We start from the raw sequence: 26,380 nt of genomic DNA, 5'->3' as shown, positions 1-26,380 counted from the left end.
GAAGGATGCTGGTCGTCATCAGATGAGGAAAGTGAGGGATCGTGTTCTCGTATCTTATTTCTCTGACGTGTCAGATCCATTAGTCTCCTCTTCCTCCTGCAGCGTGGTGTGTCTATCACATCCTGCTTTACAAATATAATGCAAATACTCCGCCGGGCCTGAGCCTATCTGTGGTGACAGAGAGAAAGAAGAAACGTCTCCATCAGCTGAACGTGATGTCAGTTGTCTCTTTGTGTTACAAAGTCGGTGTGAATATCATTGAGTTCAGTCAAATTAAACTGATGTTGCTCTCTGACACCGTCCCCAACTCCTCAGACGGCCATATTGAGCGGCAGGTGGCGAGACAGCAAGGGGCGCTGGGCGTCTGGTCTTCTCTGAAATGAATGTGGTCATTTATTAAAATCTGAATAAAGGCATTAAAGTTCATATCTGTAGCAGTGAGCGAAGAAAAACCTTTAATTTATTCTGCTTGTTTCTACCTGTTGGTTTAATTTAAGCACAATTCTGCTTTAGACTAAACCTGAATTTGCTCCTGCAGATAGGGGGCAGGAGAGAGACGCATTCAGTGAGGTGTGTAGAGAAAGACGTGTGTTCAGTTCTGGTTTATGGTTCATTTAGAACTTGAATTAATTTAAAGGTCATTGATCAGGACATAAATGTTTGCTGATGGTCCTCACCAGAGAAGGAAAACAGGCCCGTGTGTGTTTGCTGACATTTACAGACGTTGTATTGTATTGAAGCCCAGAAGGGGGGAGAGAGAGAGAGAGAGAGAGAGAGAGAGAGAGAGAGAGAGAGAGAGAGAGAGAGAGAGAGAGAGAGAGAGAGAGAGAGAGAGAGAGAGAGAGAGAGAGAGAGAGAGAGAGAGAGAGAGAGAGAGAGAGAGAGAGAGAGAGAGAGAGAGAGAGAGAGAGAGAGAGAGAGGTCGTTCTCCTGACCCCCACTCAGAGGTCACACTCTGCGGAGCTGAGACAGATTCAGTGTCTTCCTCCTTGTTACTGAAACACAAAGAGTCGGCAGCCTCTCATCCAACCACACAGCTGATTTAAACCCACTCTGACACGTGGGTAATCTGTGAATTTTGTGCGTAGGCAGATTCTGTGACGGGCTACATCTACATTGATTTGAGATCTTCACGGTTGGTGTTAGGTTGTTTATACTTTGGTGTAGACAACAAATATCTGGGCCAAGACTCCATCTTCTGTTCTCCGTACACAGATTTCAATCCGACTAGTTTCTTTTATCACAAGACTTGGATGTTTCTAGACACAAAACATAAACAGTGATTCTTTTTGTAGGTGTTTTAGGTCCAGAAGACATTTGAACTAATCTCCATTAACAGGTGTCTGAACACAGATAAGTTAATTCAGTGTATTAAGCACTGACACTGTTTTTTAGTTATTGTAGTTGGGCTAGTTTTTATATATTCTGTGATTTTGTTACGAGTTTTGCACTTAATGGTATTTGTATGTGCAAAATAATTATAATTGAACAACTTCCAATTTGCCTTAGCAAGAAAAACAAGCCGTTCTTATCATCGACCGTCGTTTTGTGCTTTTCTTAAAGAAACAAGTGTCAGTTCTGGCCCCGTTAAGACCAGTAAGTATTGATTTAGCACCAGAACTACATGAAAATTATATTCACTGCATGAATTTTGACATAAGAATAAGAGCACATTTGTGGAAGCTGCTGAAACATGATGCTGAAAATAGGTCTGTGTTAAGTGTGAGATGAAGTCAGAGGGAAACAGTGAGGAGGTGTGTATCACAGCACAGAGAGAGCAGAGTCTCTATCTCCTCATCTTGCACGTTGATCAGCATCTGCCAATGTCTTTCTTTCTTTTTTTTTTTATTATTCTGTCCATCCATCTGCTTCCCTCCTTTCTTTTCTGTTCCTTCAGTTGGTCTGCTCCTCCACCATCTGCCCTCTCACTGTAACCAGAGCTCGTCCACGCTCATCAGATCTGTTCTCCTCTGCCACCTGCTGCACCTCCGGCCAAACACAGCTCACCATCTTTTATAGCTTTATTGGTCTCGGGGCGCATCAAATGTTTCATGTCCGGTCAAACAGTGAGTTGATTTAGATTCTCTAGTGTGGACAATCTTCACGGGTTTATCTAAATGATCCCGCTGAGGTGAACTCCCCCCGTCTGGGACTCCAGGCTGTTTAAAACAAACACCAAGACTCACATCATATCGGTCATATACAATTGCCCCTAGTCACACATTATTTTTAATATAAATCAATTTATCAACATTAGCTCAGAGATTTTAAGTATACAAAACAGTAAAACTAATTAAATTAATACTTTTAGAATCACTTAAATGATTTAATCTCTTTGTAAAGTTTGACACCAGCTCCGGGTGTCAGTGAGAGTCACTGTCAGTGTTCACAGTGTAAACGTCGTCTCCTCAGACCTGCCGTCTTCTCGGTGTCGGCAGAGTCGAGGGGATCAGCTGCTGTTGGTGCGCCTGGTTTTCTCTGTGGAGTTCTTTAGCTGCAGCCTGTTCACACGGTGACACCAGGAACTCTCACAGTGTAAAGAGATGGTGTGTGACCTGCACGCCGCTACACATGCTTTCTGTGTGCGTGTTAGCAGTGCAGAGTACAGTTTGTTCTTTCAGCTGTTGCATGAAAGTGAAGTGACTGATGGTTGAGTCAGTGTGTGTGTGTGTGGGGGGGGGGTGTACAGCAGTAAGAGCTGTCAATCATGGCACTTTGAACCAGAGCCAGACTGATTTAGTCAGAGAGGTTTTCACAGTATTGGCATTTGTTTACCGATTGGACTGATTTCAAAGACTAAAGGATTTGTCCTTCAGATACGGTTTGTCACGTCTTCTTTTACAGCCTCTTCAGTGCGTGGAGATGTTCTGGTTCTGATGTTCCGGCCTCAGAACTGATTCTGATGCTGCAGAAAGAGCTGGGTTTGGCAGTTTGGTAACATTTTAAGCTGGAAAGTCCCTCAAGTAAAACAGCAAAGACTTCTTGCAAGTTTTGAGGGGTGGCACCAGTTAAAATCAGTTTTTGTTATTTTTTTAAATGCACTGGTATCAGATCAGTACTCGGCCGATACACAAAGTTCAGGTATTGGAATCGGTTTGGGGAAGAGACAGATGTATTTGGAACATCTCTATAAGTGAGAGTGGTGTGTAAAAGAGAGTCACTGATATAGTTTCATGTTTTAGAAGTTTAGTGATTTCCTGAAACATCTGGATGCTGTCGTTTCTCAGAAAACTGTTTTTCAGCTGCGGATTAATTCTCATTTGTTGCTCATGTGCATGTTTGTGGCGACAGGACGTTGCACGAGGGGCTGACTCAGAGTAAACTACAGTTGTTTGTGAAAGAACGAGTGACACACGTGTGATGATGTGGCCCAGGCATACTGTGTGTGTGTGTGTGTGTGTGTGTGTGTGTGTGTGTGTGTGTGTGTGTGTGTGTGTGTGTGTGTGTGTGTGTGTGTGTGTGTGTGTGTGTGTGTGTGTGTGTGTGTCACATTGATCCTGGAGGTTGGCTGTGCGGTGTCTCTTCCTGGTGGTGCCTGGCTGTAGAGATGCTGATGCTGCTGCTGCAGTGTGTTTGTGTGTGTGTGTGCGTGCTTGTGAGTGTGTGTGGTTCCAGGCTCCACCCCCTTCTGGCTCTGATCAGATGAGGAGGAGGAGGAGGGATGGAAGAAGTGAAGGAGGGGACGAGGAGAAGGGAGGAGGAGGAGGAGGTCCAGGAAGCGAGGGAGCTTGTAGGAAGTGGAGATGGAGGAGGGAGTGGTTTGGCAGGAGGGGATGGGAGTTTGTGTTAGTGTGTCTGTGTGTGTGAGAGAGAGACTGTGTGTGTGTGTGTGTGAGAGAGAGGGTGTGATCGACCAGTGGTCACAGACGGGGAGGGGGGGAGGGAGTCTGAGTCCAGAGAGGCTGTAGGGGAGTGAGAGTGAGAGCGAGTGGGAAACCTGACTGTTTGCTCTGTGGACTGACTGACTGCTTGATTGACAGGAGGCACGATGACAGGTAGGCGAGACGAGCTCCACCTGCATCATCACCTCACTGCACCATGAATATTTCAGCAGGCGTCTTACTGCCCTGCACCGACCTCCCAGCGTCCAGCTCTCTAACACACACACACACACACACACACACACACACACACACACACACACACACACACAGCCCACCCCCCCTCCTGTTTCATCACCCATATCTCAATGGCCGTCTCCCCTCCATCCCTCCTTGGCTTCTTCCTCCTCTCCATCCATTCACATCTTTTCTCCACCAACCTCCTCTCTGTTTGTCATTTAGGAGCCATGTCTGTCTCATGTGAACTGGTGTTAAAGTAACACTTAAAGTGTGTGTGTGTGTGTGTGTGTGCGTGTGCGTGTGTGTGCGTGTGCGTGAGTGTGCGCATGTCTCTCTATAGTTATGAGGGCCAATTTTGGTTCAATACCATCAATGTGAGGACATTTTGACTGGTCCTCAGAATTTCAAAGGCCTGTTTGGGGGTTAGAATTAGGTTTAGGTATTTAGTTGTGGTGGTTAAGGTTCGGGTAAGAGACAAGGGACTGCATTATGTCAACGAGTGTCCTCACAACTATCGCGAGACGCGTGTGTGTGTGTGTGTGTGTGTGTGTGTGATTAATTCAAGGGCAAATTGAAGAAGAGCCTGGCAGTGCTTTTAAACAGGTGTCCTGACAGTAGAGGAGACGAAGGTGAACCCTCCTCTTCTCTCATCATGTATCCTCCTCCTCTCCTGCTCTTTCTTCTCCTTGTTATCACACAACACAAACTAAACGTGCACAGAAATGAGGTTGTTCAGCTGCTCTGTACCGAATGAACCTCTGTCAATCCACAGCTGTAGTTAGTTGTAATGTAATTGTTGCTGCAAACCATTTTCCCTACAGGGACAAATAAGTGATTTATCAAATATATATATATATTTTATTATAATAATGTTGAGCTCTGTGTGAGTTTTAACAGACTGCAGACAAAAAGTTTTAACGTTTCAAACCGAATGTTCCAGAAATCAGCTTCTCAGCATCTCTTCACCTTTATGACCAGAGCAGGGGGAGGTTGTTTTCAGTTCCCGTAATGTGCCTGATTCATTTCATCCAAGATCTTTGAATTCTTCTTTGGGAAAAATGGTGAAAATGTTGAAAAACATAAAATCCCTCAATGTTAAAGAGAGTTAAAGAATTCCCTGATCTGCAAAATGTATTGATTTCTTTAACGTCATCTTTCCACCAAGTTTCATCACAGCCTCTTCGGTTGTTTTTTGTATATTCTTGCTCACGGACCTGGGTGTAAACGTGATTTTAGGTTTAGGTGATGAATTAACATTTAAACATGCATGTTACATGAACTCCCAGATGCTAAAGTCCATCAAGTCAACATCCAACTGTTGGATGTTGGTGAAATCCCTGCTGACGTGCTTTTGTAAACTTCAAGTCAAAGCTCAGTGCAGCTTAGACGGATGTGAAAGAATCCAGTCTAGACAGTGATTTAGGTCACAGCGGGAACTTTACTCTGTACGGTGCCTCCTTCAGGACAAACCTCATCTTTAGACAGATTGACAGATAGATAGACAGATAGACAGATACAGTAGATAGATAGATGGATAGATGGATAGATGCCATATGTCGATGACGCACCATCATCTGAATCTGCTAGTTCTATATGTTGCTATACCGCTGAGCTCGTGTGCGCCCTCTAGAGGCGTCCTCCAGTAACACGTGCAGTTCATAGTAAAGTGTGTGAACGATTACATTCACGTTAAAGAGCGAGTTCTTCTCAGGCCTGAACTTGTCTCTTCCTTATCTTTCATTATGTCGCTGCCTCCTCCTCGTTCTGGTCAGTTCAGTGAATTTAATGGTTAAAGTGGTTTGGAAACAGGATTATTACAGTGGTCAGTTTATTATTAATCATCTTCTCTCTCTCTCTCTACTCGCTCTCACTCTGACTGTCCTCCCACCTTCAATCTGTTCTCCTACTTCTGTTAATGATCATTCCTGATTTTCTTTCTCTTTCAGTTTGTATTTACATTGTTTGTACATATTGCTTTGTTTTTCTTTTCCACATTGTTTTTATAGTACAGAGAAATAAATGAGATGTTCAGTTGCTGTTAAATGACAGTGATAGACGGGGATGATTTTGAAGTAAGAAACATTCTCAGGGAAGAAAGAAGAGATTTTCTATGTCATCCATAGAAATAATACTTTGTTTGAAATTAGCGTTCCATTATTAATTTACGTTGTCTTGAGTTTTAATTTTTTTAAATGGGCCATTGATTGTGAAACAGCATTTAAACATTAATGAAGACGAATGAAAAGCTTTTACAAGATGGCAGCTGTTTAAAAAAAAAAAAAAGAAAAGCTGAACCTCCTTAACAGCTGTTATGGAAACTCTGTTATACAATAGCATGACGATATGAATTATTAATATATGTAAGAAGCACAAATGTAATAATTGAATTAGATTTTTCTTCTTAGTCGCTGAGGCTTTTGATCAGAGCCACATTTTTGATAGTGGACCTGAACATTTTTGGGGTATTTAGTTATTGCAGTGGATGATTCAGCAGAAAGTTAAAGCCATTAAAGTTAGTTATTAAAGAAGAAGGAAATAAAAAAACTAGACGCTTGATGTTTATCAGTAATTTAGGACTTTACGCCGCAGGTCCTGACATGCAAACGTCTCCTCTGTATGTAAATCTGAGGCTTGATTTCCCTGCGGCTCCTTCCTGCTTCATTTGACTGATGTGATACAGTAACAGTAGCTGTTGTGCTGAAGTGATGCATGCTGGGAGCGGCCGTGTGACGTCCCCATGGGAAGAGTCAGGATCTTTTACTGCAGGTTTAAAGTTCATATTTGACTCTGCGGCGGCTCACAGCTCTGAGTAGTGAACATATGACAACTGGGATGTTTGCATTGAAATGACAGGAAGGAAGTTAGAGATATTGGCATTTGCTTTGTAGTTATATATCAATGTTTAAGGTGGTTTTCTTCAATGAATTTATGTTATTCTACACATATTTGAACAATCACTTCAACTCACTGTTTAACTGAAACATGTGTTTTAAGGCTGTTTTATTATTTAAACAGCTTTTTTATTAGACAAGACATGATCCAATACTTTCAAATGTATGTTCTTATTGAGAAATGCTGAGTATTCACTGTTTGTTTTCCTAAAAAAACTAAATTATAATAAAACATACATAGAGAAAATGAAATTAAGGTTTAAGGGTTGAAATCTACGTAGTTTCTTGTTGAGGAGAAACCTTCATCTCAACACATGAGTGTTTGACTTTTGATATTTGAAGAATTTACCAAATATTTACCTAAAATCTCTCATGTGGAGAATATAAGACCTAAGTTTATATATAAAGCACATTTAAAACAGCCAAGTGTTGTACACTTACAAAACAAAGGGAAATTAATGTATAAAATTAATACAATAAAACAGAAAGCTATAAACTGTAAGAGTTTGAAAGTTGCGCCTCTTCCCTGTACGCACATTTTGATTCCTCACGACGAGGACGTGGCTGTTGCAGAGTTTTATAACCGACCGCTTCACATGAGATGTTCTGACCAAATTAGTTTTTGACTTACTCAGGTTGTAATCTGTTAACCTGAGCCTCGGGCTGATAATCTGCTGTGGGCACTTTGCCTCATATAATCTGGCCTCCGTCCAGTGACGTCATCAGGATGGGATGGTGGACGATTAGGCTGGAGGAGGTTCAAGAGGAATAAAGGCAGAGGAAGCAGTGGGGGGGGGGGGGGCAGTTGGAATCAGCAGCAGCACTAAAATTGTGTAATTAAATAATTTCTATGTCTTGTAATCATAAATATAAATACATGTATAACTTTAAAAGACTGTTTTATGTAGGATTCTAATTATTTCACCTGACGCAGGTTAATCCAGGTTTCGCCCGATGATTCCTTATTAAATCATAAACATGAACCAGAAACAGCTTTTTAGACACATGTTTCAAAACCTGCATCATTTAAATCAGTTTCACATCAGGTAACAGCGTCTTATTGCATCGCTGCAGACGACAGGAACGATGATGCAAACAATATAAAAGAAATACAGGCCTGTCACTTAAAGACGTTTCTCCACGGCCCATAAAGTGGAGGTTTAAAAACTCCACAGGGTTTCAGTGTCTTTTTCATTCCTCCAAACTAAACAAACACACAACCTGCTGTCTGGTGTTTCTCTTTCTCTCCGAGTCTGAATTATTCAAACCTGTGAAGGATCCTGTTCAGTCAAAGAAACTCAAAACCATCGGTGGACAAAGCAGAAGCAGCAACAGCAGATTATTCTTAACACTTAAAGCTGCTCTTTGTGTTTGTGTCCAAATATTAAAATATTCAGATGCTCAGGCAGCAGCAGCGTCATGATCTCTCTGCATCTCAGTAAAATCTGTTAAATATTGTGGATTGAAATTTGAAACATTACTTTTCCTATAATAAACAGATGTTGCTCTCTTTCAAACTACGAGCTTTAATACTCTGTTAAATTAAATATCAAACTGTGACCCTCTCTGCCCCCCCCCCCCCCCCCCCCTGTCCAGATGACACGGTGTCGGCCAGCAGCAACATGGACGTGGAGGACCGGGTGTCCCACCTGGAGCAGAGGCTGCAGCTGCAGGAGGACGAGATCCAGCTGCTGAAAGCCGCTCTGGCCGACGCCCTGCGCCGACTGGGCCACTGCGAGGAGCAGAGCCTGGGGAAGCATCATGGGGGGGGCCATGCTGCCGGGAGGAGACCCCTGGCCACCGCAGCGTCAGCACCGCCCACCAAGGGTCAGTACCATAACTTTATTTAAATATAAATGGTGGTGCATTGATTCTACACGTGTTTAATACTTCAAAGTACTCTTTATATACTAGTATCTGCTGTCTGGAATAGCAGACAACATCATTGACGGATGGTTGATAGACTGTATCGCCCCCTACTGGCCTGGCATGCTTGTTTGAGGTCGTGTGGACGGAGGGAACGTGTCCGCAGGAGACGAGGCCTGAATCACTGTCAAACCCAAACTGGAGCTGTAGTTGTTGAAAGGCAGCAAAGTAATTATTGTCAGATTAGGGAATAAACCGCTCAAAGCTTCTTTCAACTCTAAACCTCATTTGTTCTTGTGGAATGAGACTAAACTGATGTTTTGTTCCATATTTTCACCAAACGATTCCTCCTCTGCTGAAAAACCCATTAAACGGAATGGAAAGAATGAAAGTTGTGGGAACGTGTGGGAGTCGGATTCTCGTCATGTTCGTGTCAAACACAGAACACAATGATTTAAATGGATTTTAAAACAACACCAGCTCACATGCAGCACACAGAGGTCAGATCAATTGTTGTGAAATAGTCTATTTTTCTCCTAACGATGATGTTTCTGTTCATTTCAGTGCGTCAGCTGCTGCAGGCTCTTCCCTCCCGACCTCTAAGTAACGGCTACACTCAACAGAAACGCCTCCTCTCCTCCCCGTCTTCTCCCAAGAAAGAAGTGCTGCAGTCCATTAAGAGGTAAGAAGAGGACACTCGTACACATGTGTTTATTCTCACATTGTTATCATTCACATATTACATGCACTGGGGGGAGGATCGACATCAAATGTACAGAATCACCTGACGTCTGGTGTGAAGCCTAAAAAAACAAATCTGCTGTGGTTCCTGTTTGCACCAGTTGACATCAAAGCCTGAATAGTCAGATAAGATCTTTTCACAGTCAAATCGTATGAAAACTTTTATTTTACAGAACAAACAATGTAGAAAAGAAGTTCTATATACTTGGTTGTATTTGTGCTTTCTTTTTATTTACAGTTATTTATAAGTTTATGGTTAAAGTATTAAATATCAAGCCTCAGTTTACTTGTCACAAGGATTTGATAACGACATTGATGCATTATTTATTTTAAATATATATATATATATAAGCTGATTTATTGGTATCTGAAATCCTTTTACGTCCTAACAATATTGTTGGTATTGTTATCAACCCCCGGTCGGGCTCTAAATGTCATTTTGCTTGATTTGTTTAAACTTTATTTCTTTATCTTATTATAGGAAGAGTATGTCCACAGAGCGCCTCACCCTGGTGAGGAGGGAGATGGGGGCGGAGAGCCGGAGTCGAACCACCTCCTCCAGCAGCTCCTCCGGTGGCAAAAGGTAACGACTCTCTGCTGCTGGATTTTGAGGAAATGGGTTGGGTTGTTATTCTTTATAACAAATAAACCCACGGACGGGGGGGGGGGGGATGACATAACCTCCTCTGTGCAGGTAGAAAAACTGTCTCCAGTGTTTCCATGAACATCATCATCTCTAACAATTGATCCTGATGATGTCACATGAGTTTATAAAATGTTCTGCTTGATTGAAGACGTTTGTTTGGAGCTTGAGTAACTAAAGAGTGTTGTTGTTTTTTTAGGATACTAAATGTTTAATATTTACAGTATATAATCACATTTGTACAGTCAAAGCACTCAACACAGATATGATAGGTGCTAAATGCATTTATCTGGGATACGCTCCAGCCGCTGCAGACAGTAGAAAGACGGAGAATCAAACTTTACTGAAGCGTTTGAAAAGTTACTGAGGTCAAAGTGGAGTTGTGTTTTAAGTCATAATCTGTATCTGGTTATAATGATGATGTTTCCAGTTTCCAGTGTGAGATCTGATGATGATGATGATGATGCTGATGATGCTGATGATGATGATGATGGTGGTGGTGGTGGGTCAGAGTTTCTTCAACTTTACAGCTGCTCTCATGATGTTTGAGAGGTTTGAATTATTCAGACTGTGAGAGGAGAGAGAGAAGCACGTCTTCGTCTTCGTCTTCGTCAGTAAAATGTGTCTCGTCATCATAGCTGTTCTCAGTCAGCTCTGCCTGTCGACCTGCAGTAACTCAGGTGTCACCATGAATTAGTTTAACAGTTAACAGGCCGTGAGTCTGATGGACAGTGAAGTTCCCACGGGTCACAGAGACGAGTGAACACAACACGAAGGTCATCAGTAAACAAACTTTCCTCTCCTCTAGTCTCCTCTAGTCTCCTAGTCTCCTCTCATTTATCCTTTTCCATTTCCTTTCCTTTCTATCTCCTCTCCTCTCTTCTTTCCTCATGTACTTACATTTCCCTTTCTCTCCTTTCCTTTCCTCTCTTCTGCTTTCCTTTCCTATCCAATCTAATCCTTTCCTATCTTTCTTTTCCAATAATTTCCTTTCTTTCTTTTCATCTCCTTTCTCCTCCCCTATCTCCTCTCTTTTCTCTCTCTCTCCCCTCTCTCTCTCTCTCTCTCTCTCTCTCTCTCTCCCCTCTCTCCCCTCTCTCTCTCTCTCTCTCTCTCTCTCTCTCTCCTCTCCCCTCTCTCTCTCCTCTCCCCTCTCTCTCTCCTCTCCTCTCTCTCTCCTCTCCCCTCTCTCTCTCTCTCTCTCCCCTCTCTCTCTCTCTCCCCTCTCTCTCTCTCTCTCTCTCCCCTCTCTCACACCTCTCCCCTCTCTCTCTCTCCTCTCCCCTCTCTCTCTCCTCTCGTCTCTCTCTCCTCTCCCCCCTCTCTCCTCTCCCCTCTCTCTCTCTCTCTCTCCCCTCTCTCTCTCTCTCTCTCCTCTCTCTCTCCTCTCCCCTCTCTCTCTCTCTCTCTCCCCTCTCTCTCTCCTCTCCTCTCTCTCTCCCCTCTCTCTCTCTCTCCCCTCTCTCTCTCTCTCTCCCCTCTCTCTCTCCTCTCCCCTCTCTCTCTCTCTCCCTCCCCTCTCTCTCTCTCTCCCCTCTCTCTCTCTCTCTCCCCTCTCTCTCTCCTCTCCCCTCTCTCTCTCTCCTCTCCCCTCTCTCTCTCTCTCTCTCTCTCTCTCTCTCTCTCTCTCCTCTCCTCTCCTCTCTCTCTCCTCTCCCATCTCTCTCTCTCTCTCTCTCCCATATCTCTCTCTCTCCCAGCTCTCTCTCTCTCTCTCCCCTATCTCCTCTCTTTTCTCTCTCTCTCCCCTCTCTCTCTCTCTCTCTCTCTCTCTCTCTCTCCTCTCTCCTCTCCCCTCTCTCTCTCTCTCCTCTCCCCTCTCTCTCTCTCTCTCTCTCTCTCTCTCTCTCTCTCTCCCCTCTCTCTCTCCTCTCCCCTCTCTCTCCCCCTCTCTCTCTCTCTCCCCCTCTCTCTGTCTCTCTCTCTCCCCTCTCTCTCTCCCCCCTCTCTCTCTCTCTCTCTCTCTCCCCTCTCTCTCTCCTCTCCTCTCTCTCTCTCTCTCCTCTCCCCTCTCTCTCTCTCTCGTCTCCCCTCTCTCTCTCTCTCCCCTCTCTATCCACCCCTCCTCCCCCCTCTCCCCTCTCATATGCTGATGGATCACATTTCATGCAGCTCTCTGTAAAACGAGGGGGAGGGCTGTGGTTCCCATGCATGAGGGGGGCGGGTCAGCACAGTCAGGAAGTGGGCTGTGATTGGCTGCCGGGGGCCTCGGGCAGAGCTAAAAGTTTGCAGAGAGAAGGAGGAAGTTGTTTTGTGGCTGTGACTGTTGAACAGAACAGGAACTGCTCAGACTGCTCTCTGCTCTCGACTCTAACGGAAAACTCGCCGACATGAAGAGGTCCTCCAGGTAAACGGCTCGTTTACAATAGATAATCAATGATTGACAGAGAGACTGGGAGCACAGATGGTTTATGGGTAAAGGTTTTTTTTTATTACAGGGGAAGCTCTTGATGATTCATTGCTAAACCATGAAGTAAATGTTGAGTAACTTTAGTTTTATTCAAAATGCATAAGGCAAATTCAGAAAAAGCCCTTTAAGGTGCGTCCCTCATTCATTTATGTAACTAATGTTTGAATAGATTGAAGCTCAGTGAGGTTTGGTTTGTGAAAAGTTTTCATGTTTCTGCAGCTGCAGTTGTTTTAGTTCTCTTCAGTAACTACACAGGCAGCGGCTGTTGTGTGGCTTCACAACCACACATGGAAGTTGTGTTGTCTCACGAAACTCTGTTGTCAAGCAAGCAGTTTGATGCAGAGGGTTTTTCCCTGTTTGTGTGTGGGTGTGGAGGGGGGGGGGGTTGTGTGTGTGTGTGTGTGGAGGGGGCAACACAGATCAACACAGATCTGCAACACAGATCAAATTACAAGAGGAACGTTGTACGGAAATGCACAAAATACTAATTATATCATTTCTGTTTCGCTTGAAGAACAAATAAGAAGGTTTCTGTTGCTGATTTAAAACGTGAGACGATGATAATTTACAGTTTGATTGTTTGTCGTCTTAAAAAAAAAAGACATCTGACTTTAATGGAAACAAGATGTGTTGTGAACGGGAGGTTTGTCATCACGCCCCACACGTGTTTTAGGTTTTATTCGCCTGTTTGCGTGTCGTCAGTGGCTCCTTTTGTTTCTCTAATGATCGTCGGAACGAATGAAACTCGTCACATTCCTGCTCAGTTATGAAACGCGTAGATGTGAGAGTTAATGGGAAGCGACAGGAACCAGTCACACTGTGCTCAGCTGCTCTGAACTGAATATTACACACATCACACACTGTGGAGGCACATTTTTATCAGGAAGAATTTCCATTGTGGTTCTAATCAACTCATTAATTTCCTGAGCGTGCAGGACAGCTTTTATCTGAGCGTCTCCACAAAATGCTGCAGAGACAGTTTGTTTATGGACACGTGGACGAGCAGCGTCATCACCACGGACAGACGGGACCGATGGTACGAAAACCAATTCTGCTCAGCGTGCAGAAACACTGACAACATCGATCGCAGCTCCTGCTTAACATGGAGCAGATATATCGACCATGTGTCTGACTGCAGACGCATGTTGCACCACAAACACCAGGTCTTGCTGCAGTAAACAAAAATGACTGCCTCTTATATTCATTTAAGTTTAATGAAATATCTTTAAAATCAAGGGTAATGACTGCAACAGGTGTGAATTTATGCAAAATACAAGGAAGAGGGAACAGATTTGTATCTCTTGTCTCTGTTTGGGACAGAACCACAAATAAAGCTCATCCATATTCTAAAATTAAAATATTTAATCAAACCTTTTATGTCCGCCTGAAAACATGCAAATTCTGAGTGAGGAAACCATAAAAGAATCTGCATCATGTTTGACAGATTGGCATCGTTTCCTGTTTCACTTCCTCTCTTGAATATACTGCATTGTCTGTCAGTGTCGGATTCACCGCGGAGCTGATCCGACGTGTGTCTGTGTCCATTAACCGAACCACCGCAGCACTTCAGTCCTAATGGAGCCGGAACACTCCCGTGTTCCCACCACTCACACGGTTCGGAGGGTTACGACCCACCACTCAGACTGCAGCCTCCATCTCGTCTGCGCCTGCATCACTGTGGCCTCTGCATGAAGCACTTTGCTGAGTCCTCATCCTATCAATCATTTAAGACGAATTCAATCATGCATCCAGTTCAATTTTTGGACAAATCAGAAGCCTCAGGAAATGTGCTTATGGTTGTAAATATTTAACAAGTTCATGTTCTGTCAACAAAAGGCACCAAATTCATGTTTGAACAAGGAAAACCCATTTAAAAGACACTGTCTGTTCTTAAGCTGCCTGTTTGGAATGTGGTGACTCCGGTTCTCAAGATATTTGAGCCACAGACAGATATTATACCTGGAATTATTAGATCATTATTAGATTAGAGAACTACACAGATGACGAACAAGCTAAAACACAAGATCATACAAAGGCTTCATGCTGAGTGACATTTGCATCCTTGAATCTTCATGCCGGCGCAGTGACGGTTGAAACTTTGTCGAAAAAGGCTTGAAACCAGTTGTGATCGGTATCTGCAGACTTATCTCTATTGATACACATTGACAATGACTGAGTATCGTACGTGTTTATTTTGCAAAGAAAGCAGGTTATTGAGATCCAATCACACGTGGTCACAGGAGGCGTTTTAATACCAGCGGTGAACGGACAAACTTAGAGGTGGACACTGGTGATGGGATCTCTCAGGACAGGGTCTCTGTGCCCATTAGTGCAGCTCAAGGTAGTTTTGGAGGAGTTTGACATTTAAGCCAAATGCAACAAAGGTCCTCACAAAGTATCCCGACGTTTACGAAACTCTCCCATGATGCACGAGTGTTTCTCAGAGGAAGCCTGACTCATCGTCTTCATCAGTCCTCTGGTTCTCTGCGTTTCCAGGGAGCAGGCAGGTCAGCGCTACATGTTCATGAGTGGTCTGTGTGTTGTGCATTCCCTCTCCCTGGAAACCTGGTGACACGGACTGCAGCCACATGGGCTCTGCCCGTTACCCAGCATGCCCCTGCACTAATTACAGGCCCTGGATCAATCTCCCCGTCCTCTCATTGGCTAGAACCAGGCCATGCCTCAGCTTACTGGCAGACCAGACACACACACACACACATACAGACACACACAGAGACAAACAGGCCTTTATGTGGTGACTTCACAGGCTGCTCGCCTCCAGCTGACCAGAGACTCAGCAGCCGCTCCTCAGATCAGTCGACTGTTTGCTTCGTCTTTTCATCTTTTCTCGGAGGCTTCACAGAATTTGGGAAGAGACAAAAGTCCGATGGGATTTTTAAGACAGATTTTCTTTGTTCCCTCCTCTCGTTGATCTGTTACAAACACACTGTGGCTTCATGAGAAAGAGTGAAAACCTGATGTGACTTGTTCAGAGAGACTCTGAGGCTCTTCCAGTTAACTCCCTGTTAAACAAATGTCAGGTTGTGTAGACACACACTGCTCATCCTGGTTCTTAGACTTCAGATTATACACAGACACCTGTAATAAGTGTTGGAACCTTCAACTGTAAATACAGATGGACGACGCGTCTCTACTTCCTCCCAAAAATTATATCATGTCTGATACGGGCGCCGTCATTTAAAGCCTTTTGGGCAACACTTGAATATCAGTGTGATAAGAACTTCCTAAAATGACCAAAACCATCTTTTAGAAAAATGTATTCTATGTGTACTTTGTTGTTTTGGGCCACGTCCCATCTGCTAACATGGAGGAGGCCGGATTTATGACCTATATCCAACCACCAGGGGGCGATCAACATGATTTAGCTTCACTTTTTGGGAAGCTGTCATGTCGGTCTATGCCTGGAACACGTTTCCTTCCGGATGCAAAGCTAATTTATTTGAATATCTTAAATCATGTTTCGTTTGGTCCATGTTCCCTGGCGCGTTTTTACATTTTTATTTGCGTGTTAATTTCTCCAAATGTGAATGCAGGTGAGCACAGACTCACAACTAAACGATCCAGAGCAGGATGAGTTTTTACTCTCAGGAATATCTATAAACTTTACACAACTGAACTGAAGTTTGTCACCTGTCTGTGTTCTACTGATATTTCCCCCCCCCGACAGTTTTGTGATGTTGTCCTGACGGTAGAGCAGCAGTCACGGTCCAGACACTGATATATTCTGTATTACTCCTCAGGAGGTTTTCACCCTGTCTGTTCGCTTGTTGAGGAGTTTGTTCAGTTTTCTCTGTTTACTCACCGTCCTCCCTCCTGTTGCCGAGCAGGAAGAGACGCTCCCTCCGCTTCCCTTTAGCTTATCAAGCCTTACTTTTTACTGCTGTTGCCATGGTGATTTCCACCTGTCAGCCGATGGCAGCGCTGCCAGCATCCTGATAATCTGGTTGGCTGACGGCCTCCTGGCAGGTTAGGGTGGGCGGGGCGGCTCCGGGTTGATTGACAGACTGTAAAGTGATGAGGCAGCGACGGGTTCTGAGTGACGGGTCTGATGATCGTCAGTTTGTTTTTTCATAAACGCAGAGATTCTCCGTCCGTCCTCCTCCTCCTCCTCCTCGTGTCACATTGTCTGAGCTGCACATTCACTGTCACAGGACGTCTCTGCTCGCTTGTTTGATCAACGTCTGTCCTCGGCCACATTTAAAGACGTCTTTTATTCAGGAGAGAGAAGCTGATCTGTGTCTTGTCCAGGAACCGAGAATTTAGCTCAGGGCTGCTGCAGCAACTTCTAATGAGACTGACACACCCATTTTCCCACAGTCTGTTCATTGTGCATGTTGCCTCGGAGCGTTCAGGCCTTTTTAGTAATGTGTCTCTTAAAATAAAGTGATTAATTTTAAGGGGGGGGGAGTTTAAGTGGAGTTTCTCTTCGTCTTTTTTTTGTTGACTCACTTTCACTCAACAGTCTCGACCAATTTTAACGTCTGCTTCTCTTTTTCTGTCTTTTCCTCTTTTCTCCGACTGACGCTTTTCTCGTTCAGGGAGATAAATGAGCTGGAGCTTGTCCCGTCAGGATTTTAAATCCGGGCTGGAATGGTGTCGTGCTGCTTTTAACACCAAACGTCTCTTTACATGTGACACATACAGAAGAGTCTGTCCAGGCTTGATTTAAAAACTTTAGAGCCCATGTGAAGTTACTTTTCTTATTTTTTCCTCTGAGTCACTTCTCGCCGTCTGGAAAGAAACGCCTCTGGATGATTTCTCAGATACAAGTCTGGGTCCAGATCTGCTCCTGATATTACTTAGGAGTTTATCGGCAGATTATTAACTTACCAAGTTGATCAGCAACTTTCAAGGTCGACAAAAATGGTACAAAAAACACATTTGCCAATAAGACTCTGCAAATAACAGGCAACCTAATGCTGCTATTGATTATTGATCATGATATGATGTCATATGATCAGTGACATGATGAAAAAGTCAAAAAAAGATGTCATGCATAGTTCAAAAATGCATTTTTTTCAACTATCTCTGCAACCGATAGAACGATAGATGATCTAAAGCTGAGATAACATGGAAGTCTTACTGCAAAGGCTTTATTTCAGTATGGAAATATTAAAAGTTAACATTGTTTATGTGCAAACTTCTTCTAATTGTTGTTCCCATCACTGGATGAAGTAATTTTCACAGCAGTTAAAGATGTGAACAGTTTTTCTTCCTCACTGGAGTTTGGACCTGTTCTCTATCTCCTCTACGACGAGTCCAGCTCGAAGAAGAAAGAATAAATAATTCCCGATCTTATAGGAAGGTCTGATGGGACGACGCCTCAGGAGCTTTAATAAACAGTTGTATTCTGTGTGTAATGATGATGATGATGATGATGACGCTGATATTGACGGAGCTGAGCTGCAGATCAAACTTTACTGGAGACGTTTCATTCATTTCTCCTTCTTCTTCTTTTTCAGCAAATCCAAAGAATGCACCTTGAATGCAGGTGAGAAGCTGAAGCTTTTATATCCGTGTGTGAAAGTCTCCGTGTGTGTCTGATTTAATTAGAGATTAAATTAGATTTAATTATCTTTTAAGAAGACGACGATGGGTGACAGTTAATTAGGCTGAAGGAGCCTCGACGTTCTCTGAAAGGATTTTTTACTTCTGTCATTTCGAGCCATTAATTCTTGTTAGAACCATCAAACATCCTGTAGAAGTTGTCCCTGGAAATCTGTCTTTAGGAGAAGAACTGACTTCTGAAGCGTCTTATTATAACACCAGCAGTTATCAGTGGACAGAAGGAGGAACTACAGAGCATGTGTTCGTTTCTGAAGCATCAGTTTTGATTAAAGGGTTTTAACTAATGAATAAACTGTAGATATCATCAAGCTATTATGTTTTCAAGTTCAGACGTGTATCCTGTGTCTCCTCCCTTTTGTTCCTCTCTTCCTTTCCTCACACGTTCCATCTCTCCTCTCTCCTCGTCCCGTCAGAGGATGGATACGTGAGGATGTTCCTGCGAGGACGTCCCGTCACCATGCACCTCCCCGACCAGCAGAGGGAGAGCTACAGCCTCGACCCCAAGATGGCGCTGCCGGACCGCAAGCTGAAGCTGCAGTGGGTGTATCCTTCAGACTGAGTGGATGTAAAGTGGAGAAGTGAATGAGTCGTACTGTGAAGGACAACAAATAAATAAATACATGTAGAAATACAGAAATAACTGTACCATATATTTATTGTTTAGTATGTATTTAATGATTGATTTCTGCATTTATTTATATACTTTTGTCATCCGTTTAAAGAGAAAGGGTCAATCAATTGTCTAATTGACTTAAAGCTCCACTGGTTAAAAGTGCATATTTTACTTTATTCTAATTAAATTTATAGTATAGAGAATAATTTGGGTCATAGAATCTTTACTTTATCTTTTCTTATTACTCTGCTTTTTGAAATTTGTTCTTGATGATGCAGCTTTTTATTTGTTGGGCTGAAGTAGAATAACGTTTAGTAAAAAAAGCCCGAACTGAACTCTCACCTCTCCAGCTCCCCTCCTGTCTGATTCCCTAACTTAAGCGTGGTGCAGGTACGGCTACCGTGGTCGTGACTGTCGCTCCAACCTCTACCTGCTGCCCACGGGAGAGATCGTCTACTTCAACGCCTCCGTGGTGGTTCTGTACAACACGGAGGAGCAGCAGCAGAGACACTACCTGGGCCACAACGATGACGTCAAATGGTGAGAAAACACCAAGAAGACTTTCATTAGATACAAAGAATTAGATTTATTATATCCGATTTTGTTATTTCTCCTGTCGGTCATCCACGTCTGTTATTCAGTCAAAACCAGCTTTGCAAGATGGGAGGAAGTGAGTGAGTCGTATCCAAGAAAACCCAAAAGATACATAAACAATAAATAAATAGTTTATAATTAAATACTTTCATAAACGTAGCAAATGTTTATTCGAACAAGTTTTCTCGTAAGAAGAGAAGCATAAAAAACAGATTTATGATTTGTATTCGCAGACATCACAGCAAACATAAACGCAGACGTACGATGAGTCGCCTGATTACTACACTGTTTATTAGTTTTATCTAAAAGATGGAATTATCGTATGTTATGGGAATTTAGGTATTATTGATCGTACTGGGGGTAAAATTGTCGTACAAATACGATATTTCTCGTACATCAGCCGAGGTTCGGTTCCTCTCGTCGCTCTTGTTCTCGTGTCAGTGACGTCTTCGTGCAGCTGACTGGGTTTAACATTATTGGGAGTTGTGGTTTACTTGAGGAGCACCAGTGGACTTCCTGAACGAGCTCTGACTGGAGCCGCTGGGACGTAAACAAACCCAATCCCCCCCAGGGCATGCTGGGAAAAGACGTTGGCGTCTGCAGAGAAACAAACGTGGTCTCCTCTCCCACGCCGTCGTATCGAGTCCAACTCCAGAATGATAAAACTGTGGTTTGCACTTGAATAAACTTCATTCAGTCAGAATTACACGAAAGATATTCACAGAATTTGACAAATTCAAGTGTCAATGAGTTTTTAAAAACATGTTTTGGGCTTTCTATTTCTTTCCTTGAACTATCTTGTCTATATAAATCAGACGTACTAAGAGTAACTGCAGGAACATGACGTCATATCCTGTTTATCTTCACTGTTCTTGCCTCTGAATCACCTCCTCCTGGATTTCACACATTTCTCCATAAAGAAAATGTGGATACAAATACAACGAAGATCAGATAATATTTCATTTTTTTTCCTCTTATCAGCCTGAGTGTCCATCCTGACATGGTTACCATAGCAACGGGGCAAATGGCCGGAACCTCTAAAGATGGAAAGGTAGCGTGAAAAACACACTTTCTCCTCCTTTTACATCCAGACATAGTTTTGCTCTTAAACATTAAGATGAAGGAATAAACATTTTGCATATGAACAAAGATTTTTTAAATGTTTTTAGTTTCTTGTTATGAAATGTCAGTGTGTGTTTGTTTTGACTCTGTCCCGTCTGTGCTCAGCTGCTGCCTCCTCATGTTCGTGTTTGGGATTCTGTGAGTCTCAACACGCTCCACGTCATCGGGATGGGAGTGTTCGACAGAGCCGTCACTTGTGTCACTTTCTCCAAGTCGGTGAGCAGCTTCACATCCTGTAGAGTTTAGTGAACGACCGACTGGTGGTTCACATTAGTTCGTTTTAATAAATACTATTTAGGATCTGACTCCTTTATTCTTCTTTTCAGAACGGCGGCTCCTTCCTCTGCGCCGTGGACGATGCCAACGATCACATCCTGTCCGTCTGGAACTGGCAGAAGGAGAAACAACTGGCTGATGTGAAGGTATCTGACCTTTGACCCTTATCTCATTCATACATGTGTCATGATGGATTCCACTTCCTGGTTTGAAGTTATAATTACCAAACTTAATGGTTAACCAGAATGAATAAAAATGTTTGTAAAATCGGTGATAGATCCGTGTTTTACATCGTCCTGCGTTCCGTCTCTGCAGTGCTCCAACGACTCTGTCCTGGGCGCCGTGTTCCATCCCATGGACGCCAACCTGATCGTCACCTGTGGAAAGTCTCACATTAACTTCTGGACCATGGAGGGAAACACTCTGAGCAAGAGACAGGGCCTGTTCGAGGTACGAAGACCAGATACAACACCCCCGACAACCTCAAATCAATCTTCTAATCTGCTAATAGCTTAAAAGAACTGAGCCTCATGTCATCTCTCTCTCTTTCGCCGTTTCCTAGAAACATGAGAAACCAAAGTACGTGTTGTGCGTGGCGTTTGCTCAGAACGGAGACGCCATCACCGGAGACTCCAGTGGGAACATCTACGTCTGGGCCAAAGGTAAAAAACCTGAATGAATCCTTCTCAGCCAAACCTTTAAATCTCCAACGGCGTTCGTGTAAGAACACGACGGGATGTTCGAAAGCAGTAGAAATCCAAGTGAGTGACTCCCTGTGTGTGATTGACAGGCGGTCACCGCATCAGCCAGGTGGTGTCGGGGGCCCACGAGGGCGGGATCTTCTCCCTGTGTGTCCTGAAGGACGGCACCATGGTGTCCGGAGGAGGCAAGGACCGCAAGGTGGTGCTGTGGGACCACGACTACAGGAAACAGTCGGAGATGGAGGTGATGGAGCTGGACTGTGTATGAAAGAGAGAGAATAAAGAAAAAGACGTATTTAAACGTGTGTGTGTGTGTGTGTGTGTGTGTGTGTGTGTGTGTGTGTGTGTGTGTGTGTGTGTGTGTGTGTGTGTGTGTGTGTGTGTGTGTGTGTGTGTGTGTGTGTGTGTGTGTGTGTGTGTGTGTGTGTGTGTGTGTGTGTGTCCAGGTCGGCGAGGCGCTTGGTCCCATTCGAGCTCTGACTGAGGGGAAACCAGGAGAGCTTTTCGTTGGAACCACAAAGAACGCCATCATCAGAGCGGCGTTCCCTGACACATTAACCCCGATTGTACAGGTACACACACATTTCAGTGACCTTCCTCCACACGCTCTTTATAGATTTAGATTCTCCACCTTCCTTCCTGAACTGACTGAGACGTGATGTTGTTCCAGGGTCACACCGACGAGCTGTGGGGTCTGGACGTTCATCCGTCCATGGAGCAGTTCGCCACCTGCTCCCAGGACAAGCAGGTTCACCTCTGGGACACCAACTCCCATCAGCCCCTCTGGAGCAAGACCATTGAGGTGAGGAGGAAGCAGCGAGCATCGGGATATTAAAAGAGTTATTCTGTTTTTAATAGTAAGATCGTTATGATTAATTCAACTCTTCCTCCGCTGCAGGATCCAGGCAGGTCTGCAGGTTTCCATCCCAGCGGAGCCGTTCTGGCCGTCGGGACCATGACTGGAAGGTCGGCATCGAACACTTAACACAACATTCACAACCGGTGGAACAACCATTAAACAAGATGACAACTGATCGATCTCTTACAACAATAATCATGAGAAGCTGTAGAGCACAGTTTATTTTACAGGCACTTTCATGACAAGTAAACTAATTCATAATGGTAGAATGTCTTTAAAGATAAGGAAAATTATATAGACTGCAGCACGATGTAATATGATATTTGAAAAGTAATACGCGTAACTAGTTCTCATATTTATACACTTTTCCTAATTCATTTCTTGGTTAAAAACATCAGAGCATAAATGGCTGATTTACAGATGTTTCTCACATGTTACATTAGATTTGTGCAGAAAAATGTAGTCAATTATTGATTTGGGTAATTAGATCTTGTCAGGTTAACCTATATTTTTATGTCATAAGTCAAACCAGGGATGGTAAATTATCCTCGGCTATAAATCCTTCATGAGGAACATGTGTATCAAGTTCCTGGGACGTGTTAGAATGTTTTTCTGCATTGTCCTTGTCAAATAATCAAATAAATACGATAAAATTAACATTATAATGGAAATATAGTAATATAAATAATGATAGTCAGTCAGTCAGTCAGTCCAACTGGGAAATGATTGTGGCCATTGCACATAGAGTGAAGTAGCAATAAAACAGATATGAATAATTAAAATAGATTGTAATACACATACAACATAGTAAAAACAAAGTAAATGATACACAGTAAAGTACTAAATATAATTTGCCTATGAACAAGACACTAAATACAAGAGATGACAAACTATGAGCAAGAGACAAGTTTTGCAAAGCTGCAGGAGTTGTTTGCATTTAAAGACAAAGTGATGAGGTCGGCAGGAATATGACAAACTAAAATAAACTCTGAATATGAGATGTGCAGATTCACAGTTTTCTGCAGGAGTAGGTAGAGAGTTTATAAAGATATTGGTCTGAGAATTGAACCTGAGATGAGGCCACTGAGCTGAACTGTGGTGCGTGTGTGTTGCAGGTGGTTGGTGCTGGACACCGACACCCGGGATCTCGTTTCTATGCACACCGACGGCAACGAGATCATTTCCAACATCAGGTATTCTCCAGGTAAAACATCTGTTCACGACGCAGCACACATCCTGACTCTACTGTAACACAAGCTGTCAGGTAATGTCTCTGTTCACCTTGTGCCCGTAGACGGTAACTTCCTGGCTGTGGCTTCCCACGACAACTTTGTTTACATCTACGCTGTGACGGAGAACGGACGGAAGTACAGCCGAGTGGGGAAATGCACCGTACGTACACGCTCCTGGAATAACCTCCTTTTTTAATTTATTCTTATTGTTGGTCTCCTAGAAAACAAACTGCCGGAGAGTTTCATGTTCTCTGACGTGTTCAGTGTTTTCCTTCGCCCTCAGGGTCACTCCAGCTTCGTCACCCACGTGGACTGGTCCAAGGACAGCCAGTACCTCGTCACCAACTCAGGAGACTACGAGATCCTCTTCTGTACGTCACTCACCTACTCTAAAGCAACACTGTGCAACTCCCTGGGCAACAGCGCCCCCTGCAGCCACATGTCTGAGTGATAAAGTGACACACTACTGAAAGATTGATATTACCCATGATCCTCTGCTTCCTGAACCTGAAGAGCTGCAGCTGTAACAAATCAAACAAAACTCTGTTCAGAATTCTTCATATTTTCAAAGTTTCCTGCTGAATATTGGAGATAAACTCTGGTTTTTAATAACTTCTGAGTCTTTTTAACTGATCCACAGTTCAGCTTCACTCTTCAACTCACTGCAGCTGATTGTGACAGTTGAATCCTGTTGCTTTGACACAAGCTCTTATGTTTCAAACATAAATTCATGTTAAAAACATTGATTGTTCTTGAATAAAGTTCTTTTTTGTTTGTATTTTTCAGGGGAGGCCTCCAGTGGTAAACATGTGACCAGCATGGACACTGTGCGTAACCTGGACTGGGCCTCTTCCACCTGCACTCTGTTTTTCACCACCTTCGGTAGGTGGATGAAACTCACTCGACCTCCTTCACCTCTCTCAGCCGTTCACTGAACTCACTTTCCCTGCGTCTCTCAGGAATCTGGCCCGACGGCGCGGACGGCACCGACCTCAACGCCGTGTGCAGGTCGCATGACGGATCCCTGCTGGCCTCTGCCGACGACTTCGGCAAAGTGCACTTGTTCTCCTTCCCCTGCTCTCAACCAAGGGTCAGTTCACTTCCTGAGCCGAGCCGCCGCTCTCCTCCGCTTGTTAACGAACACGGTGAAACACAATGAAAGCTCAGCAGAAATAACCAAATGCTCAATTCACCAGCAGCCCCGATAATCCAGCCCAATTCCTCCCAGGTGTTTTCCTGCCCACAAACACATAGAGACTGTGGCTTCTTTGCAGCAAGTTAGAATTTGAAGCCACAGCCATTGAAAGTGCAGCAGTAAACTTAACTGTCTGTGCAGAGGCGCTGGAGGCCATTAGCACAGACACTGTAAATACTTCCAACATGTTTATGGTTAGAAACACTGCTCTTAAAGGTCACGTTTGCACTTCATGAAAAACTGATTGACACAAAAGGTTTGTTATCAACCTGAACGTGTGAAGAAGAATCTGAACGTTTTTTAGATCATGAATATAAAACCCAGATCTGTACAAATATAAAGACGACAGCTCAATTTACTTTTAAATATTTTCAATCAATGCAAACGAGCAAGTGAAGTCCAGAGTTCAGTCCACGAGTCTGATATCTGGTTTTCTCACAACCACAGAACTGGGACCAAACGACTCCTGAACTTCCTGGTTCCTGATTCTCACTATTTAAAACTTCAGAAACTTTTCTCACAGATGATTGTAGCCACTGAAGTCTCATGGTGCAAGAAACAGGCTTTAGAGAAACGTAGAGAAATTACCAGGGTGGACGTGGCTCCTTAAAAAGTCTGAGAATGTGTTGATTTCAATTTGACAGATAAATAACCTGAGAAATAATGAAACTGTCTTAAATTCAGATTAGATGGCTCCAAACCTTTTAGGCCCGTCACTGTGAAAATGTCTCTACTGTTAAGTTTATATTAATAAATTGATGAGTTAGTTTATGAACATGGAGGAATGAAAGTTTAACGATAAGTACTCGTGGTCCTTAAACCCTCAAAGTTCTCATGAAGCAAACTTTGCTGTGTTGAAAGTCTTTCAAACTGGGGACAATGGGAATCAAGGCGGTGGAGTCTAAGTGTATTTTCAGATTTGTATCGCTGCTGAACATCTGATCCTGTCGTCGTCGTCTTCACCATTAAAACCCATTTCTCTTCTTCCTCTGCACGTGTCCAGGCTCCGAGCCACGAGTACGGTGGCCACAGCAGTCACGTGACCAACGTTGCCTTCCTGCACGACGACAGTCACCTGATCTCCACCGGCGGGAAAGACACCAGCATCCTGCAGTGGGTGGTCGCCTAGACGACGAGATCGGCAGTCCACCTCTCTAAATCCAGCATCTTATCTGACCCCCCCCCCACCCCCCCATCACCTCTTCACTGTTTTACCCTCCTGCCACCAGGGGGCAGCACTTCCTCTGTGCCTACCGGAATGTAAACACACACGCATCTTGACCGAGCAACACCAGGACGAGATCATCGTTGTAGTAAATGGAATATTATTTAGTGTCCAGCTTGTTTGTGATAGAATGTAGAGAAGACAGGCAGGAAGTGACGAAGCAGGAAGTTGCCTGTGACTTTAGCGTTAGTGCTAACTGTGCCTAAACCGTGTTTATCTTAACCCCCTTTAACGGGAATCCACCTGTTTTCCATGACAAGCGTGTTTTAGCTCCTTTATTATAAATCACGTGCACTTTACAGTTTTTTTTTTGCTACACGCGCACATTTAGGGATGTATTTATATTTATGGGTTTAATATCA

The 26,380-nt window shown here is 43.6% G+C and overlaps 1 protein-coding gene across 1 annotated transcript in view; it reads left to right on the top strand.

Moving 5' to 3' along the window:
- The window catches only part of eml2 (EMAP like 2), a 27,259-nt gene extending 1,298 nt beyond the window's left edge, over nt 1-25,961 (top strand). The window contains 21 exon segments of the mRNA XM_034604092.1: nt 8,549-8,779; nt 9,383-9,500; nt 10,041-10,142; nt 18,096-18,124; nt 18,615-18,744; nt 19,205-19,354; nt 20,390-20,459; nt 20,636-20,746; nt 20,857-20,952; nt 21,122-21,256; nt 21,369-21,468; nt 21,597-21,751; nt 21,954-22,079; nt 22,178-22,309; nt 22,406-22,473; nt 23,482-23,570; nt 23,661-23,758; nt 23,882-23,969; nt 24,385-24,480; nt 24,558-24,688; nt 25,797-25,961. Coding sequence (XP_034459983.1) covers nt 8,549-8,779; nt 9,383-9,500; nt 10,041-10,142; nt 18,096-18,124; nt 18,615-18,744; nt 19,205-19,354; nt 20,390-20,459; nt 20,636-20,746; nt 20,857-20,952; nt 21,122-21,256; nt 21,369-21,468; nt 21,597-21,751; nt 21,954-22,079; nt 22,178-22,309; nt 22,406-22,473; nt 23,482-23,570; nt 23,661-23,758; nt 23,882-23,969; nt 24,385-24,480; nt 24,558-24,688; nt 25,797-25,922 — 2,381 coding nt within the window. The 3' untranslated portion in view covers nt 25,923-25,961.
- The last annotated feature ends 419 nt before the right edge of the window (nt 25,962-26,380 follow it).

Source organism: Hippoglossus hippoglossus, chromosome 13 (assembly GCF_009819705.1).
Source record: "Hippoglossus hippoglossus isolate fHipHip1 chromosome 13, fHipHip1.pri, whole genome shotgun sequence".
In the NCBI taxonomy this organism is placed as follows: Eukaryota; Metazoa; Chordata; class Actinopteri; order Pleuronectiformes; family Pleuronectidae; genus Hippoglossus; species Hippoglossus hippoglossus.
The sequence above is the reverse complement of the archived record's forward strand: the minus strand, read 5'-3'. Positions and strand labels throughout refer to the sequence as shown.